Here is a 21,040-nt window from a genome sequence, read left to right on the forward strand (position 1 = left end):
TAGGAAAAGGAAACGTGGTGGATGATACTGCAAACCTAAGGGTTTTATTGTGGTACTCCTGTTCTCCCACACAAATGCATTCTGTCATTCCTCCATTGGCATCACTTCACCCTTGGTTCACTCAAGTGACCTCAGAATTGTGGAACTTGCTTGTTCAAAACGACATTTTCACTGGACCAACAACCTAGAGATTTACAGACAGCTGAAGCCATGCTTTTGCTGCCAAATCTATAATCTGATTTGACATACATGTGGACAAAACCAACTTGCCGTAAACCCTAATTCATTCATCCATTCCTCAACTCATCGAGGTACGTACACTGTTGTATACCTTCAACTTCAGTCCTGTTGTGAGCTCCACCTTTACATGAGGCATACTCATGAGCAAATTGGAGGGCCACACGAGTATTTGCGCTACATGCACTCCTTACTATACTGATACCTACACATCTCATGACGCACAGTGATCAGTTTTAAATGGCGAGGGTCTTAACTTACATCAGGTGTGAGGTTCACAATGTCCCGGAGCAGCTGCTCGTTGGTGGAACCCAAGCCGAACAGCACCAGCCCAAGGTTGCCAGGAGCCGACCCCACACCCACTATGGACGATGAGGCCAGCAGCCCTGGTACGAACATGAAAAAGAAAAGTCTGTACATCGCTAGGTTGTTGGCCCAGTGGAAATGTTGTTTTGAACAAGCAGGCAACAATAATTATGGCTATAAACAGAGAACAACATACAAGACAAACTACAGTATAAAACAACTGAACAAATGATCAATTATTAAAAACAAAAGAAATTATAAATGTATTAAAATGCAAATTTTTTAAAATTGTAAAAGGAAATATTAAAAATATATAAAATAAATATTTATTTATTAAAATTGATATTCAACTGTTTCAAACTAATTTTACTGTCTAAAATATTAACATGTTCATCAAGGTTGTTAAAGTTTGTAATTAATCTATAATTACCTCACACCAGTGGCTCTAAGAAGGGGAGTTGGACTAGTAAATTTAAAACCGGCAGTTTCAACTACTTATTTACAACAAGACACTACTAAGCAAAGTTTTAACACATCTGCAATAGTTAGTTCCAAAATATAATGGAACCATTTTGAGGCTGCTGACACCATAATTCAGGGATGTATTGCCATGAATAATAACATATATTGGTGAGTGGTAGTATGGTTTTTATGCACGTTTTTACTTGTTTTCTGTGTGTTTGTGTTGTTACATTCCAGGTTGGCTCAGCTAAGCAACCCAGAATAGCTACAAACTACTTTAATCACTTTAAAAGTTTACATATGATGATTTTGAAGTATTGTTTTTAAGTTTGTTTTATTGCCAACATTAAAGCTGAATTATTCCCTTACAAGAAAGTTTTTTATTATTTGTATTTAAAATAAAAGAGTTTTTTTTAAGGCAGTTCTGTTTTATTAGTTCTCAAAATTTCTTACTTAACACACACATTACATAACAGGTTCAGAAGAATTATCACATATCCACTATAGCTCCTTGCTCAATTACAAAAAAAATTAGAGTTTAATGTTGAACAAAGGTACAATATCCTGTGGATATGTCCCGGGAAAGTGATGACAGTCACTGTGGGCCGATACCGATGCCTGGGGTCAAATTTTGAGTCAGTCCAAAAAGACCAAATAAAAAGGTTGATATTCAGCCTGGCCTCGACCAGCAGGGGTGATATTCTCTATTCGTAATTCAGCTAGATTTTTCCGTGAGCTGCAAACGGCGCAACCAAATATGGCGACAAACTAGCAACAACCAACTAGCTGATCAACGAAGTATTCTTCCCTTTAAAAGGTGAAAACAAAGGGGGGGGGCAACCCCGTGTCAACTGACCAATCACAAAGCAGAACCAGGTATCTGAACATATAAGGAACAATACTGGAAAAACAATTTTTTTCTGAAAGTCTGGAAAAACACATCACATCACCGCATGGCTCGCCCTGATTGGCTGGCGAGCCAGCGCCCAGCGAAAGTTCTAGTCCGTTGTTGCGCAGTTGTGCACCTACGTGCTGGGTTTTCCCAACGCACTAACTTGAGGCGTGAAAAATAACTTACTGGCAACAGAGTTTCACGCTTGTGTCTCGCCTATGTCTTCCTTTCTTTTTAAAAACTTCTAGAATGTTCTAGATTGTTAAAGTCTTACTGCCCAGAGGATGCTTTAAAATTGCAAAAGTTAATTAACACACATACGAGTTTTATATTACCATGCAAAAAAGGAGAAAATAAAAATAATAATAATAAAACTTCATTAATTTTTATGTAGGACCTAACCAAAAAAAAATAATATTGGAGCACAAACAAAATACCTTAAATCACTATTTATAATTGAAGAAACATGAGTATAAATTAAATATGAAACATGAAAAAAACATCAACAATATAACACATTCTTAGTTAAAGGTTATTAGTAGCAGTGGGCAGGAATTATGATATATTAAGTGTATTCGTCTTTGTCCATTCTTCAGGTTTTCACTATGATATACAGTATAAACCCGCAACGGTGTATGTGCAAAAAATATCTCCATAAATAACAAATCATTCAAAGGACATATTATTCGAACTTACTGAGCAGGAAAACTTCTCAACAGATTTATTGTTGTTTCATGCCAAGCTTAGACTTGACAAATAAGTTTTATTTTTGTTCGACAGCAAGGTCATTAGCGATAGAATCAGACAGCAACACAGGCCAATAGTGCTACAGCAACCGGTATGTTTCGGGAGTGACAGCGAGAAGCCACAGAACACTGAATTGGGTCGCCTGGACTAGGCATCACAGCCGGGGCCACTGGAACGCTGGTCCAAAAACAAGCACAGCACCAGTCTGCAAGTGTTTGAAAAATATTCAATATTCGTGAATAATCTGATATTTGATTCAACATTTCAAATCCAACTAAAATTATTTTTTTGAATTTATACTTCTTTAAGTGCTTTATGGAAAAATGATGAGAGTGAATTTTTATGATGCGCACACATCATGCAACAAAATTTTTACAGGATGATGGCAGACCGACATGTATGAACATAAACCCATGTATAGTCACTTTCATAATAATTAGGGGACATACCAAACATATTGGTGTGCCAAATGAAATTTCATGATAGTGTCTACCCTGGAATATATTTGGTAAACTAAAATAGTCATAGTAAAGAGTAATTTCAAATTTTAAATATCCTAAGAATAATGGTATTACAATATTTATAATACATATTCTTCAATCTTCGTAGTGCAGTGGTTATAGTGTGCAGCTGATATGAAATGTAGTTCAAAACTCGGCATTGGAAATTTTTTTAAACTTTATTGAAAATTACAGATTACTGGATTATACTACTTGTGCTTTAAAAAAAAAATATATGAATACATACATTTTATTTGCTATAATGTTTTTAACTATATAGTTCAGCCCATTGGCTTGATTATTTTAATCTAGGTAGGCTACATCTTTTGTTAGGAAATGAATTGCCATGAATTTGCATAGGTAATATCTATACTAATATTATAAAGCTGAAGAGTTTGTTTGTTTGTTTGTTTGAACGCGCTAATCTCAGGAACCACTGGTCTGATTTGAAAAATTTTTTCAGTGTTGGATAGTAAATTTATCGAGGAAGGCTATAGGCTATATTATATTATCAATAACATTAGGGATCCTTACTAAAAGTCCAATTTAGAATCAAATGCGTTGGAGGGGATTAGATACAACATGCAGTACACGTACGAAGTGTGTGTTGACAATGCCGCAGGCGCTAGAAGTTTATTTCCTATTGCCTATTAACATTGTTGCCATGCACTAGATGCCTTATCATTCTTAATTTTCCCATACAAGTAACAAACACCCGTGTGATATTAACAACGAAGCAATCAGTACCTTCATAAGAGTTCAATTAGTATTTAAATACTTTTTATCACTTTAAATTGCAAACCTAAACTATTGTTTTTTTTTCCTCTCTGTTTTTAATTTTATTGCCCTTTTTTTCAAATATATATATTTTACAGACTTGAAACTTCACAGTAATGTTCCTTATGTTACGCAGGATGACATTTTCCGAAAATTAGATACCATGGGTGGTTAAAACCAGGCAACAATGGGTACTTTGAGAACAGGATTTTGCATTGTTCATGCCTTCTGCGTCTCCATGGCAACGGGCATTGCGCGGCAGTGGCGTACCCACAAGGAGGGGCATGTATAATGAGTAGAGACCCGCGAATTTCGCGGATTAAATGACCTTCAGGATAGACTCCAATATCCTCTACACACTCGGGAAAATGCCCACTGTTCATTGGCTGTTGACTTGTGAGTCGCCTCGACTGGGTGGCCTGTGATTCGACATTTCCATGAGTGAGGGCCTCTAATTGGCCCTCAGTCCTCCAGATTAACACAGAACCAATGACAGAAGCAGCACTAAGGTATAATTATTTGAATTTTAGCATAACACGAAATGAATCCGTGAAATTCACGGGTCTCTAATAATGAGCGGCGCAAGAGTGATCTGCCTGTAGACTGCCGTAGCGAAGTACGGGTACATCAGTTGTACGTTGCGTGCACGAGTCGGGAAACCATCGGTGCTATTCATTTTCTCTCCGGTACATTATACATACAGCATTGTAATAAATTTTCACTGAATTTTTTTTATTTACCATTACTGTAAATGGGAGATGTGGCTTAATTTTTTTCCATTAGTATAGCCGTGCGAAGCCGGGTCGGGCAGCTAGTAATAAATAAAACTTTATATAGTATTAACTTTTTGATGACTTTTAACACGGTGGACAATAATTTAATAAAATTCCTTGTAGGAAATCAGATCCAAGCCAGGATTTAGTATTCTTTCCAAGTCTTTTTAATTTTTATCGGAGCTGTTAACCTTTCGCTCTGCAAATTGAATGATTCAATAGTTGACGTAGCTGCTGTAGTAGTGAAATATAGTGGTGGGTGTGGAACTACGTGTGAGTCGCGTTCAGAAATTTAGTGATTGATATTGAATACTGGACTATAAAACTAAAATAATTTATTTATTTATTGTGAATATTAGTGATAGATACTGTGTTTATAAACTTTTTCAAGTGTGTTTTCAAGTTTATTTATATAAGTGATGTGTTCCTGTATATATATTTTATTTGTATTATAAATTATAAATAATTACATTATTATTAATAAACAATTAAAATTTATCTTAATTATTTTAATAAGGTAAATAATTAATTTTATACGCATGTTTATACTAATATTCATTACTGAGTATTTATTTAATTAATTTTTATTACAATAATTTAAAAATAGTTAAGTGTCTAAAATCAAAAAGAAGTATAACGACTAAAGAGCATACGTAAATACACCCACTTTTTTTTATTATTCCTTACCATTAGATACGGACGGAAAGTGGAACTCATTCACAAAAAACAATTAAATGAAAATGAAAAAAAAAAAAAATATTTTTAATGTATGAATCTAAGAAGATCTTAATGAAAAATTTGGACCTGTGCTTAGGAACATTATACATATATGCTATTTATATATAGAAAATAATTTGTGATGATTAAAACATTAAAAATAATACATTTTTATTTTTATATTAGTTAGATCAACAAAAATTTCAAAGTTAAAATTTTTACTTGTTTAAAAAAATTCATTGCCAGGTTTTTTTTATTTAATTTAATTGCATCACTCTACTAAGGTTTCATATATATTTTTTTCCTTTTTCATTTTACTGTATTTTTAATAAATTTTTTTTAGAAACCTGTTAAGTGAGAAAAAGAAAGATTCGCTGTAGGTTTAAAAATGATTTGAAAAATATTCAATGCCAGTAAATAATTTGGTATTGAATTTGAAATTTGATTCAAATAAAAAAATAGATAAAAAAAAGCGTATGCGTGGCGTCCAGGCACAACAGAAGTGAAACTTCTTATTCATTATATTATTAGGTATAGGAAACATAATTCTCTTCAGCTTCACAGATCAAAAAAAGTATATGCAAGAATGTGAGTGCTAAATTATGCTATCGCACAAGTAAGTATGCAAGTTGGCAAGTGTGCAAGTTTGCAAGTAGTATGCTGTGTTATTTCTACCTCTCCTCTGCCGTCTCCTCCTCTCCACGTGCCTAACTATTCCCCTCATGCAATCTGATATTTCGTAACGCTCAAAAATTGTAGCCCCCTCAACAAAGAAGTTTCATTCAAAAAAAAAACATGATTGGCAGAAGCCTACACAGTGCAGTGCAGGGGAGGCACGAGAGCGCGAGCACGCACCTTCTCCAGAGGCGATGTACTTGAGGACTTCAGCGAGAGTGAAGACCTTGTCGAGCGTCGTGCTGACCGGGGCCTCCACGCTCACGTACAGAGGCATGTTCATATGGTCGTGCAGGTTCTTGCCCACCGCCAGGTCCGCCACGACATCCACCTGCGGGCACCGACGACATTCAATAGTACACATTCTAGGTACTTCTATGCGTGGAGCACAAGCCAACTTCACATTAGTTTGTTCGTTTAGTTTAGTTCATCAACCACTCTCTTACTATGTGCTTACTAATACCTGGTTAACCAAATTCACGACTTTTTTTAAGAACTGTATGAAATAATTAAAAAAAATTTTTTTTTTACATCACAGCATCACTTTTATATACAATCAGCAAAATTATATATAATAGGAAACAGATATGCTATTCGGATGGAATATACTGATTTTCATATTATAAAACTAAAATCATTACATATAATTTCCATAGATTTAAGTGGCCAGTTGCAAACTAATTTAATTTTCATGTGCTTCTATGATTGAGGTAAGGTATCAAAAAAACAAGCGGAAATGGAGGTCGCAGATGTCTTGAAGAGCAGGCAGTTCTGGCAGGCAGAGGAAGGAAAAATTTGTGGCGATGAATCTCAAGAGGCAACAAGACGGTTCAATGACTGGCAAACCCATATCTAGCCACGAAATGATGTGAGCATGACACCGATTGGCAGCAAACGAGACTCAACTGCAGCAGTATCCAGCAGAAGTTGTGAGATGCGTGACTGCATCTGGTTGCTTATGGAGATAGTTGGCAGACACTGCGTCTGTGAAGAGGTGGACGACGATGAAGGAAGTGACGTCTGCGGTAGTTGCGGTATGCAGCATGCATCAGGTTATTTTAAGGTTCTTACTAAACCAGAAACCAGAATAAGAGTATTTAAAAGGGTTGTGTTGAGCAGGGCTCTGGTAAAGCAGCAATGGTTCTGTATCTCAACCGACAGCAGAAACTTGCAGAGAACTGTGTTGCGTGAAAGACATGCTTGGTGGAGGCTCACCCCCAACTGGCTCAGCTCGTCTCTGGGACCGACGCCGGAAAGCAGCAGGATCTGAGGGGTGTTGACAGCCCCGGCGCTCAGGATGACGTCGCGCCGGCTGCTGACCTCCCAGGACTCCCCAGCGGGCCCCTGCAGTCTGACACCGGTGGCCACTGCTGCGATCGAGTTGTCATCCCGTAGACGTGGCGCAAACTCCACCTGTGCGGGACGTGTTTGCTGCACTCTTGCTATCCAGTTTTCAAGTATCATGCTTCCCAACATGGCTAAGTTTATACATGAAAAGCCAAAAATAAAAATTTATATCTACATTATATTATGGAAGAACTCTAATTTCAAGATAGTAAAAAACAAATAAGAAAAAAAACTAAACAAAGAAAGAAGAAATTAAATTAAAAAGCTTTGCATGATAATCAAAGAGCTAAAATAAAAAAATAAACATTTTATAACATAAATACACAAAATGTGTGAAAACTACAAGTAGAAGCTTATCTGTTATCTACTTTTCCAAGAAATATAATTCACTGTACACAACAATTTGTTATATATGATAATATCATAATTACCTGTAAGTAACTTAGTAAGTTTGAATTGCATTTTGTTCAATAATATAAGTATGTTGTCTTACACTGATCTTTCCCCAATTCTCCAGCTAACCCGGGATTTTTTCAGTATTCTGGATCAAGTTCTACTGTATAAGTGCAGAAAAAAATCCTTTTATAAAGTTGTGTTTCTTACATGAAAGCCACTATATAGTTCTTTTCATGATCAGAAAAGTAACACACTCATCTAACCATGGAGAGTTTTATTTTCCTATTTGGGTAGCTAAGGAGCTACAGACCCCTTTTCATTATCACAGCGGTCTCCAATGGATGCCAGTATGTGAAATGTGACCTGTCATGAAATGCCTATTGGTGGGGAGGAAATGGTATCACTATTAATAGAGTGGGGGTTTGGGGGTTCCTTCCCTTATAAAATTTTTTACTTAAATAATGCCCATAATATTAGCATATTCAACTTTTACTTTATTAATTTAAAAGTATTAATAAGGAAAATAATATTTGGAAATATACTTATTTCTTATAATACTACCAACAAAGTAAGTTGACAAAAAAAAAAGGTTGCTTTGTTTCTATTGAATGTCTGATAATAATATAGCAAAAATACAACCTAAGTATTCAAACAATTCTAGCCAAAACTGAATAGTTTAATCTCTGAAGCAGGTATAGACTGCATCAATTCATTATTCTTATGGCTAATATGTGATTTAGTAAGTTTCAATTTGATTACTTTCATCATTCATTTGTTTTGCACTTACATAGCCACTGCAATGGAATTAGATTAACTATTTACACTTTTTTTCTCAGAAAATGCAAGTTTTAAAATCTCTTACTAAATAAATAAATCTTTTAAATGCTTTAAATGCAACACTACTAAAATATATTCTGAATTTCACCATTGGTGGTTTTCATTGAAATAATCTTAAAAATGATTTAAACTACATATTGTGGCTCACTGCAATAATTATGTTTACTTAAACATGGTGGTTTTGTAATTTTATGTGATGTAAATTTTGCAAGTTTTGTTAGATACAATCTCTCTTATTTCTTAAAAGTGTGAGGAAAACACCAAAATGTATTTTTTTTAAACTTAAATTTACAATGATTATTCAGTTTCTACAGTACAGCTCAAAAGCTTTACCACGTACACTGCAGCACGTATGCACATAGTGGTAAGCATAATAGGTACATCTCCACCTAAGTTCACTGTTTTTTTTTGTTAAGTGGAATAAGAATATAATGTCATAATTACATACATATTCGAGTAGAAATTCACAAAAAAAATGATTCCTTTAAACATTTTTTATTACAATATCGTTAAAACCAAAATTTCAAATGACTTAATCATGTTTTCAATTCACACATTCACATTATCCCATCAAAAGGCTGTCAATAATTCAATTGGTGCATGAACATATCTGATACAATAATAAACCACATGCTCTGATAACATAAAAAAATCATTGCTCATGCACTCGTAACCTTTTTCATCAAGAGAACACAGAAAGATAGCACAGTGAGAGAGCTTATACGGGTGACTCCTGCGTTCCTCTGTGCTCATAGTAGATGAAAGGACTAGTGAGGAGCGCGCCAGTCAGGCAAAAATCAAGCGTAGCACCGCACACGTTACAGGTCAACAACAGAGCTAGGGAATTCTCTCAGGTGGTGGAAATTACTGCCTATGAACCTAGAATGATGTTATACAGTAAACTCCCGGTATACCGCGCCCCGATAGATCGCGGAATCGGGTATATCGCGGGTCAAACCATGTCCCCCAATCAGAAATGAATAATAATAATAATAACAACACAGTAGAACCTCGTTAATTCGTGATGGTGGGGACCGAGATAATCACGGATTACCGAATTTCACGGACTAGCGATTAAAAGCCCGGAAGGTCTTGTCAAGCTTCTCAGACACCGGCGTGCAGCTGGGTAGGCCAAGGTCATGTGACGTAACATCTACCGAGGCTTACTGCGCCTTGGCAGCAGATGGATAAAAAATAGTAAACTCTCCATTATTCGTGTTAATTGGGACCCGCCGATGCCCGGATAATTAAAATCCTGTAAAAAAAAAATTAATAAACCCGGATAATCCGTTCACGGTAAGGACCGTCTTCGAATTAGTCTCGGCTTAAAAAAATACGGCACTGCCTAGCCATTAGTTCACGGTCATTTACAACAGCCGAAGAGAGAAAGATAAGATCGTGCTGAACTTGCACACATAAATTTTGGGTACCCCCCCCCCCCCTTAATCCAGCCGAATGCCAGCCAGACACGTCACTCGCCAGGCGCCTGCCGTGCGTTGGCGGGTGGAAACAAACAAAGGGAGACGGGAAGCAGAAGTCAGGACATCCCCCTCAAGTTTAAAGAGTGACAAATGTGACAGCTGAAAGGGGGACGACACAAAGGGTCGGTACAAACAGCGTTGGGAGTTTGGCGGCCCATGCGAAGGCTTGCAGTGTTTGCCGGCCGCCGGCCCGCGTGACGTTAATTTTAAGCGCTGACAATTTTTACTTCTCTTTTTTTTCTGCACTTTTAAATCGTCCCGGATTATCCGATTCCCGAATTAGCGCGTCACGGATTAACGAGTTTCTACTGTAATAATAATGGAATAAATGGTTGACAGCCGATTAGGATAATTTTGCGTTGTAACTCACAAACTAAGCATCGGGCAGAAAAAAACCTAGGCGTAGAAAATGTCCGCAGTGAAATTCTAAACAAGATATCTCCGTACATTATTCCTCTATCTTGTAGGGTTTTCAAATTATGGTCCAATCCAGCCCAGTGTTATTTTCTAAAACACTAGTTCTTAACATTTTTTTTAACCCACAAATGAAGCATCGGACAGGGGACCCGATAAAGCCTACCGTCCAGCGACATTATCCAGCGTGACTCGGCTGGAGATTGATTTTGGATAGGCTTGGTTGTCGGCAAGCGCTGGGAGGGGAGAGGCGAGCCGAGAATATGCGACCAAGACACCCGGGTAGACGGGAGGAGTGGAATATAAGCGCCAGTGATGAGAGGGGCGATTAAGCCGAAAGGGGGGAAGTCTGGTGACCTTGAGTAGTTCACTCATTTCCGTCTGCACACTTCTCGTGGTCACGTGTGTTGACAAGCGGAGACATATAAATGTTTTGTTACAACTTGAACCTACAGACGTAATATTATTCGTTGTATTATACACGTTCATCTTTTTACTTTTGTATAATGTTTTAACATTAAATAGTAAAGTAAATCAGCTAGCGTATTTTTAATCTTTGCCGAGGAATTCCCAGTGGTCCAATACTTACGTGAACCATACTGTACCACTTTTGCCGTGAGCTAGTAAACAAGCCCCGGAAATGTTTATGTGTAGCGGCCTCACGACCTTTAACCAGAGGCTGGGGAATATAACACTTGCCGATCCGAGCCACACACACTCAGCAACTCGACACAGCGTTTGATGGAATAAGTAAAGACAACGTTTAACAGACTTTTTAATACGGCGCCACTGATTGCGCTAAAATTATTTTGGCGCAATTTTTGTATCCCACATGTGACCATTTATGATTTACTGTAAGCATGGATAACAATGTTTAACTAACCACTTTACACGATAGACAATTCTTTATTTTATATTGTACGAATGCTAGAATCGTTTTTCACGTATCTGCTGCATACTTCTACAAAAGACACGCTATCTGTAAGTACGTAAATCTAGAATTTTTATTTTGTCAATCAAACTCGGTACTTTGCGATTCATATTCGGTTTGAAGTATTACTATGGCCTTTCTATTTAGAAGACTTTGACCACAGAATCGTGTGTAACCGCACACACTGCACTTACTTTGTTACGGACACTCAGACGAAGCAGATACTGTGGCTGACACCACGAGACTGGCAGCAGCTTGTGTGCCGCACGTGTGTATGGCGGCGTGTGGCGCGCTCGTAGGCCGTGCGACAAACTGTGCGCGGCGTGCGGAAAAATAAAAAATAAAATTCAACATTTAATATTTATCTTTAAATTTATTATTTTTATTTTTTCACCCGCGTTTAGTGAAAACTGCGGATGCAAAGTCCGCACAAAGGCGGGCCGTCTATACTGTGCGTGCTTGCCGACCTATTAGAACACAGGCGGTGTTTTATGCCTTTTGACCTTGGTCACATCGAAACATCGCGGTTATGCAACAACGCGGGTAAAAGTTATGTCCCCCGACAACCGCGTTAAATAGGGAGTGTACTGTACATGGAAACAGTACATCTGTATTACAACAGCTATGATGATATTTAACTTGGTGTAGACAATTTTTTGACAAACTGTATTTGAAAATGTGGTAGGTGCTACATAGCACTGCCACTAGCGGCTTCACAGCTAGAACATTTGGCATAATTATTTATTTATTTCCACAAGATTTCTCGGGAATGCCTATGTACAAAGAAAGGATGCAGTTGCAAAACCTGACATTAAATAATTCAGAGATCGTCTTGGAATATTTAGAAATTTATGGTCACAAATACAGAATATTTAAAGTTTCATACGACTTTCAATGAAAGAATAGTTTATCACACAAATTTAAATATTTAAGTAAACTTACCCATATCATAAACACACCCTAAAAAAAAACACGAGCCTGGGTGGGTTTATTGCCATGACTACCCCCGTCCCCCACCAAACTGGAGCCATGCTTGACGACACTTTTGCATGCTATGTTTCATCTCAAATTTTCTGAACATATGTCTACGGAGGGTTATCTAATAGCAGTAAAAAGTTACACCTTTTACAGCTCAAAATTAACATTTAATAAACATCTTTTGATGAAATTTGTGAGCCAACTAACAAATTAAGGAGAGCCATCGGAATAAATTCACGTGGAAATTCCTTAACTGACAGTAGTGACCAAAAAAATGAAATACGTAAGGACCTCGGCGTGGGCCGGCGGCCCCTGGTACCTTGGCGACCAGCGTGCCCAGAAGCACGTGCAGGTTAGGCCTGTGCAGGGCGGGCCTCAGGTAGGCGTCCAGCGAGCCCCAGCGCTGCCCGCGCCGGACCGTGCTCTGCGCAGGCCCGAACGGCAGCCCCAGCAGCCGGCCGGCCTCCGCGAAGGCCCGGGCCAGCGGGGACAGTCGCACGTCGACCGTGGTGACATGCATCGTGCCTCCCTCCAGCTGCGCCGCGAACACCGCGTGTCACCCTCCGCGCGTGTGTCACATGTGCCGAGACATCTGCGGCACCACAACTCAAAAAACAAATCTACAGACTCTAAACATTACTGCGACCATAACTGTAAATGTGATCTGTGTGTACCACATTACTAGAGCCAAGATTTTATGCTGTTATAAAAAAAAGCCAGTTTGATCATTAAAAAAGTGGAAATTGTCTTTATCATCATTAAAAATGAAAACACGTGTAATAATAAGTACATATGAAGCACAATTTCATTGATCAATTGATTCAACCATTTTTGGTAAGACACTTAAAATATTTACATAAAACAATAATACATATACTGATGAAAGTAAGTTCAACAAAAAACTGCAAATAAAAACCAATAATAAAAAAACTCTGTATGCAATGTTAAGAGACCAAAATCATTATATTTATATAAATTTCCTTGTTATGATGATTCTCTGTAGGCCTTTACCATGTCTGTCTGGTATCAGCTATAGACTGATTTTATTTACTTTTAAAAAACCATAGGTAGAAACTAAATAATAATTTTTTTACTTAGTAAATAAAATTTTAGGTTTTAAATAAAAACCAAACTAAAGATTTATGATTTGAATTCTATATTTTAAAAGCTTAAATGAGATGATTGAGGTGAATATTGCTAAATTTTGGTGTTATGAGGTGTTACTGACTTCCGGTTCGGTGTTTGGTGATGAACTGACTTCCATTTCACTGTTTGGTGGTGTATTAATTTACATTCCAGTGTTTAGAGGTGTACTGACTTAATTTCGCTGTTATTTCTGTTTTATTTATATTCACTGTAAAATCTTGCCTCTACGCATTGCTTGTAAAATTTCTTACAAACTCTATTAACAATAAATAGACTTGTAATTTTCTTGTTATAAAGGTTAACCCAAACCTTGAAAAATATTTTGAATTTCTTGTTATAAAGGTTAACCCAAACCTTGAAAAATATTTTGAATCTGAACCAGCCCTGGCGGTAACCTACAAGATTGTGTCACTTGCCCAATTCTGTGAGATTAACCATTAACAAATAAAAATAATGGTTACAATTCCACAGTAGTAAACAACATGACCCTAAAATGAACAACATTGCATGAAAATTTCCTTGTATTTCCAACATAACAAAAAGTAGCAAAACATAAGTGGTCTTAACCCATAAATACTCTATATAAAGCTCCCAAAAATTTGTTTTCTGTTTATCATACATCATTTGCATTAATCACGTAAACGTGAGATCAATCTTACAGTATCTGATACTTATCCTAACTGCAAGGAAGCTGTTTTCTTGATGTGAGCTGATTTGTATTCTCAAGTGCTAGTTACTATGTCGATCAGAGTTGGAAAAAAAAAACCACTCAAAAATTAACTTGATTTAATGGCAATACCACCTGGCCCCAATTTACGAACGAGCCAACCATCATTTGCCCTGAGTTCCCGTTTTTTGGGACCGGAATAATTTGAGGTGCGAATAAAATTGGACAAAATAATTTGAGGGATGAGAAAAATAAATTTTTTAACATATGGTAATGATTTCATTTTCAAATACATACATTTCAAATCCTATCATTTAAAGCACAACAGAAAGAAGTGTAATATCCTTGTAAGAGAAGTACATAACCTGTTGCATGTTGACTGACATTTGTACGATGAGGGGGCGGTGAAGGGGGTAGAGTGGCTGGGGAAGGCCAGGCTGTTTATTGTGTTGCGATGTGAGAGAGGGGTAATGAAGGGAATGGCAGCGTGGCAGCATGGTGGGGATGTTGCAGTGTTAAGGGATAACACAAACCTCTCTGTCTCGCTCCCACCACTCTCGTCTCTCTCGCAAATGTGATCTGAGAAGCTTATGTGTTTCGAAAACCTTAGTATTTAGTTGCATAATGCACTGTTTTAAAACTGATGGTAAATAAGTTTGACTTTGTAACATTTTATGATGTTTGGGGAAACTGGAAAAGGAAGGAGGGGGTAGGGGGGATGGCTAAAAGATTATCTGCCCGGAGTGCTTGCTTGCTAGCTGAAATCGGGGCCTGAATAACACCATGCAAGCATTTACAATAGGAAGATTATCAGTGAGCTTTCACAGATTGTGATTGGGAAATAATTAATATGCCACCATTTTCATTACTTGATTGTAACTGAGACAAGACATTTCCAAGCTAAAACAACAATGGCTAAGACAACACACATACTCCATATGTGCGAGTATGAAGGGATAATTTCATCACTATCTATCGCCAAAATTTTCTGTAAACATTGACGTGGTGTTGTAACATCTAATTGCTATTGGCCTGGCTACCTCCTCCCCCACTCATCATCAAACCACAAGTAATCCCTATACCAACAGTGATGCTAAAGTTCACAGATATGTAGTGCACATTTAACAGATATCATTTAGAGGAAACATTAAATGGTGGATAATGATAAAAAAAAAAAGCACCGAAATGGAATAAGATACGCCTCGTAACATCAAAATCGAAGGCAAAATACTAAAATCAATCTGAATTACCTATTTCATTAATTAAAAATTAATTTTATTTCTATAATTTTGATTTTTTCAGTAATAAAAGGTATTAGCTAACATTGAAGTAAGTTAGAGACGTCAATATGCATCTGACCACAGAGAAACATGACAAGGAAATGTATTAGGAAGTCAGGGTTCCAGCAATGCACACTGCACCTTGCAGGGCTGGTCGCGGGAAGTGTCGAGCGGGCAGCGAGGCCCGTCCCTCTTGAGGAGCGCCCCGTAGCCGCCGGGGCAGCGGGCCAGCAGGCAGTCGGGACCCCCCTGCACGCGGCGGATGTACGGCCGCAAGTGGGCGCTGCCCCAGCCCTCCGCCCCAGCCGCCTCCCAGGCGTCCAGGTCCTCGTCCGTGCCGGGGAAGTGCAGCAGGTAGTTCATCGCGCCGCTGCCGCCCAGGCCTTTCCCGCGCGGCCAGGCGGAGCTCTGCGCACGGCGCACTGCCCCCTCGCTCTCCACCAGGTGGCAAGGGTCGTGGGGTCTACCAGCACCGAGCCCGTGACAATCTCGGAGGTCCTGTCGCCTCAAGACCCTGTGTGTAACTGTGTGGCGTGAAACCATATCTTTGTCTTTCTTCAACTGATTGACCACTTCTTACATTTTCAAAGAATATTTCCTTCATATTTGATGGAAGGAAACTAGTTTACATGGTGAATAACCTGAACCTTTAATAACCCGGTTTTCAGTGAGGCAAAAAAATTGCAAATCTTATGCTGAAAAATGCAGAAAACAGTTGTGCTCTGAGAAAATTTAAAAGTTAAACGTCAAAGCCTTATTGCTGCATATACTGCATGCACATGTTTTTTTTATTGTAGAAAATGTACATCAAATACAGATTTCCAATCCCCTTTAAAAAAACAGAAACTTAACTCCCAACGAGTTCATGTTTTGGTAATTCAAATTCTCTCTCAAATTTATTTTAATGCAAATACAGAAAAACAAGACCAACATAAGTTTTTCCATAGCAAATTTTGATGTTAGTCAAGCAGTTAAGAATTCTGTTTGGGGCTGCAAGATTTAGTGTTACTTAAAATTTTAATGTAAGGTGTAGTTAAAAACGGAACAATAACCAACATGCACCATATATTTCCTGGCAGTTAGACGACTCCTACAATTAAATTTTTTTACAGGGTACTTTCATAGGGGTTGTATACCTTGATATTAAACAGGTATGTCAAACATAAACAAAACTGTTATGATTAAGAAATGATTAAATAAATGATGATATACCCAGGTATTTAAGTGGATTTCTCAGGCACTTACTTTAAAAATAGTAACCAAAGGCTTTGGTACTACACTCATGTAACAGTTTAAAACAGAGCCCATATAGTTCAGTTGCATTATAGAAAATATTTTATGAGATAATATTTTGAGTCATTAATTTCCAGACTGGTATGACATATCACCATTTTCATCCTACGGCTTGATGTCTTGAAAACTATCCAAATTGACTTTGTTAATACGTAACACATTTCGAAAGCTTCAGTTCTATTCTTTTCCATAAATGATTCACTTCATCTGAGAACACACACACAGCATAATTAACAACAGCACCATTCTGCACTTGCCTTATTCCACAGCCCGAATGATGACGTAGCCTGCGGCACCGTGCAGTACCGCCAGTCGTTGGCCGTGCCTTGCAGCAGGGTTGCCAACAGAGGGACGGTGGACAGCCAGCTGAAGTGCTGACCTGCCTCTACCAGCAGCACCGATACACTGCCATTGGCGCTCAGCTGATTGGCCATGACGCAGCCAGCTGTCCCACCGCCCACTGTGGGTGAAATGCAAGTTTGGCTCCGTTGAAACATTTGAATGAACATTTTGACGACTTGGTAATTAGAGATGGACAAAGCACTATCATTGTGAAAAATCGAAGGAGGAATCATCCATGGCCTATATCAGTGATGGCCAATGGCGGCTCGTGGGCCGAATCCAAAACATGACATAGTTTGGTACGGCTCATATAAAGAATTTAGTAACAAAGAAATGTTATTAGTTTTAATGTTTAGTATTAGCCATCTTTGTTTGCATGTATGTAGAATAATTAATAAGTAAACATTGTTATGAAGCCATAATAATCTCACAGAAAGATTCATAAAAATTGTATATACAATTTTTTTGTCATCTATTTGTTGTTTCAAGGTAATTATTTTTAAATTAAATAAATTTTGTTTTTGTAAATACTATTTTTTTAAATAATTTATTTATCTTTTTTCATACCATGCCACATATTGTGTTTAGCCTATGGAATAATATTACATTAAAATAACTGCTGTTCTAAATTTAGCATTTATTCATGTGTATCTGGCCCTCGGATTAGTTTCAGAAACAATATCTGGCCCTCGTAAAGAGTGTATTTGGCCAACACTGGCCTATAGTAAGAAATTGTCTCAGCATTTGCTGAAGTGATTTCGAGAAACTATAAAAAACCTAAATCAGGATTAGGGATTAGAACTCAAGTTCTGCCAAATGCAAATCCAATGTTTTCCTGTTACACAACCTCGATCAATTTAAAGCTGAGCGAAAGGACTTTAAATCACCTTTTTGAACCAAAGAGAGTAATAGAAATACCGTGGAGTCCCGATAATCCAAAATGATTGGGACCAAACATTTTTCGGATTAAGAAATTTTTTGAATCAAGCAAAATCATTCTTAAAATAAACTTAAATTACAAAAAAAAAACCACATGATTACATAAATATGTATTATAACGTGTGTTTACACAGTTTATTTTATAAGTTTGACAGAAAGAAATTTATTGCCCTTTTTTTTGCACTAAAATAACAATTTTATAGAAGGATGCACCTAGAACTACTGAAACACTTCTTCTACTGCACAGCTGTGGTATAATACTTACCAATAATGTAGTCATATGTGGTATTAGGTGTGGTTATTATTCCAATTCCCATACGCTGCCACGAGTGTAAGATCATCAGCAAAATTATTGTACACATCATGAGGATTGCCACAAATGTATACACCAGAGCTACAAGCCCTAGAAAAAACAAAAACAATTTATTTTTGAATGAAAAGACTTTTTCCAGAAAATGATTAACACTTGCATACAGTTTTTTGAACATACACCATTGAAGTTTTGTAATGTTTGTCATGGAAAAATTCATCACTTCCCGAACACTTCAAACTACGACAGATCTGGTGTGTGTAAATATGCAGCCAAGAAAACAAGTGTTATTTAAATTGTGCACTAATGCCAGAGTGGACCAAATATTAGCGCCTTATATTTACTTCTACAGCTGTGCACAGCTCTTTGCTTGTTATATTGTATCAAACAACTTGCTTAATCAAGAAGATACTGACATTGCTTGTTATTTATTAACTAGTAGAAATCAATAGAAATGTAAGGAAAAAAGATAAACTTTAGTTCTCCAGCATATGGATTGTGCAGCATTTTTTTCTAAGGCAATACTACTAAATCCACAAAGAAGTAAGAAAATTATAGCCTAATATTTAAGTTAATTTTTTTTGATAAGAAATGATGTTCTAAGCCAATTGGTAATCACATTTTATTTACAGAATAGGTATTCTAATTAATAAACTTTTTTTTCCCTTAAGACAGATTCTTCAAAATGACCTTCACTCCCAGTACTTATTTCATTCACAGATATGCACAGCAGATGTCCTGAGAGCAGTGTTGAATCCAGAAGCTGGCAGAGGGGAATTGTGTTCAGAAATTAATGTGTTTCTTTTCATTTTACCCAGAAAAAGTATTTCATCCCTTGTATGCTGCGGTCAGAACGAAGGGGCTTCTGTCTGTGGATGCATATTTGCCATCAAGGGCATACGCAGGGCATGGGGGGAGGGGGTGGAGTGACATATATCCCCCCCTTCCCCAGAAACCCTAAATTTTTTTTTATCATTTTCACTGTCAAAAGTAAAGAATTTGAAAGTAAACAAGAGACAAAGTGGTTCTACCCTACCTCCCTCTTACCCACCCACTTGAAATGAAATTCTGTGTATGTTCCTGTCTGCCATGACAACATATCCTTTTTCAAAAAAAAGTTCTTCTTTTTGAATCTCATCACTTAATTAGTATTAATTAATGCAGGGTTTCATGTCAGATGAACATCATAAAAAAAGTACAGAACTCACAAACTCTTTCAGAGTAAAAATAAACGTAAACATCACACAACTCAACTTGCAGAAGAATACAAATACAAGCATGTTGAGAGCAGCATTTTTTATAATAAAAAAAACCCTGTTTTTTTTCCTTGTTCGAACCAGGTTTTTTATTACATTTCTTATTTTGGTTCTCACCGTGTTCAAACGAAAGCCACACAGATCCTGCTTTCTCGTACGCATGTTGACCGGAAAAGTTTTAACATCAAAGAATTGAAGTCCAGCAAACCTGCACATCTGACTGGGACTTAACCAAAGAATACGAATTTACTATTTCATATTTTAATTTCAGAGGAGTATTTAGCTGGGTATGATTTGCAAATTATTGAATAGTATATAATTTTTTTTGGAATTAAAAGGTATTTAAGGAATTAGACCTTTAATCATTAAAAAAAAATATATATATATTCTATTCTTAAAAATAAATTATTAGAATTTTTTTTTATAGAAACCCCTTGGTATAAACCATGGTTTAAAGTGTTTTAAACCATTGTTGTTTGAAACAGCCAACCCTGGTACAGAGTATGTTCGTGAGGTTAGTGAGCAGCCAATAGCAATGCTTCATACCTGCTCTCTTGATGAGGGCAAGGGACCCCATGACCACAGCCAGCGACAGCAGAATGTTGCATCAGGAGCGGGGTGAGCCGGCCAGTGCGACTGTTGTTATGGCTTCCTTTTAACTGGATCAGTCACATTCGCTGGTTCCCTCTTTCCCCTCTACTCACTCCCCAACCAGGAGCTATGATACGGCTTGTTTGAACATCACACGTGCCATGCCGCAAAGGTTTGCCTCACACTTTAAAAAACACTGTATCATTTATTAAAATAAAATTAAGGAAAAAAATTGTGAAAAATTATTCTTGCTCACCTATTATTCACACATTATTTTCAAAACTCACACAAGTACAGCCAATTAACCACATTTCACAAATACGAAACAGCCATTTTTTTTAATCTTATACTTACTTACTTCATAATACATGTTGTTTTATAATATTTAACACAAAACCACACACAAAAAAAAAATATATATATTACAAAATTATTGTGACAAAGAGAAGAAACACAAATATTGGACATAAAATTTAGCCTGAAAAAAATAAAAAAAATAAAAAGGAATAGGAATAAAATTTACAAGAACAGTGACAGTGAAATAACCAGACGCGATGAGCCAGGATGTGCGAAGTTTCAGAAACTCGAGGACTAATATTCTTCAAATCTGAAATTGGGAAAATGCAGAAACTTCTGAAATTGGGAAAATGCAGAAACTTGGAACATCCCAAAGCCTTTGTTAAGAGCAGAATAATAGAGCCGTATGTATTGCTGTTATCCGGGGGACATAACTAATACTTGCATTA

General features: G+C 37.1%; 1 protein-coding gene across 4 annotated transcripts in view; it reads right to left on the minus strand.

Annotated features, from left to right (window-relative positions):
- LOC134536740 (neither inactivation nor afterpotential protein G) overlaps window positions 1–20,279 on the minus strand; it is a 58,954-nt gene extending 38,675 nt beyond the window's left edge. For 2 of the 4 annotated variants that reach the window (XM_063376638.1, XM_063376661.1), the window contains exons 1-6: window positions 17,114–18,148; window positions 15,705–15,971; window positions 12,790–13,005; window positions 7,302–7,499; window positions 6,267–6,417; window positions 499–623 (exon numbers count right to left, since the gene is read on the minus strand). In XM_063376638.1, coding sequence (XP_063232708.1) covers window positions 499–623; window positions 6,267–6,417; window positions 7,302–7,499; window positions 12,790–13,005; window positions 15,705–15,971; window positions 17,114–17,431 — 1,275 coding nt within the window. In that variant the 5' untranslated portion in view covers window positions 17,432–18,148. Of the gene's footprint in view, window positions 1–498; window positions 624–6,266; window positions 6,418–7,301; window positions 7,500–12,789; window positions 13,006–15,704; window positions 15,972–17,113; window positions 18,149–18,402; window positions 18,541–20,249 lie in introns of those variants that run through there. The other 2 variants (XM_063376647.1, XM_063376656.1) reach the window with 2 other exon arrangements.
- Window positions 20,280–21,040: the final 761 nt, after the last annotated feature.

This window comes from Bacillus rossius, chromosome 1 (genome assembly GCF_032445375.1).
Source record: "Bacillus rossius redtenbacheri isolate Brsri chromosome 1, Brsri_v3, whole genome shotgun sequence".
NCBI lineage: Eukaryota > Metazoa > Arthropoda > Insecta > Phasmatodea > Bacillidae > Bacillus > Bacillus rossius.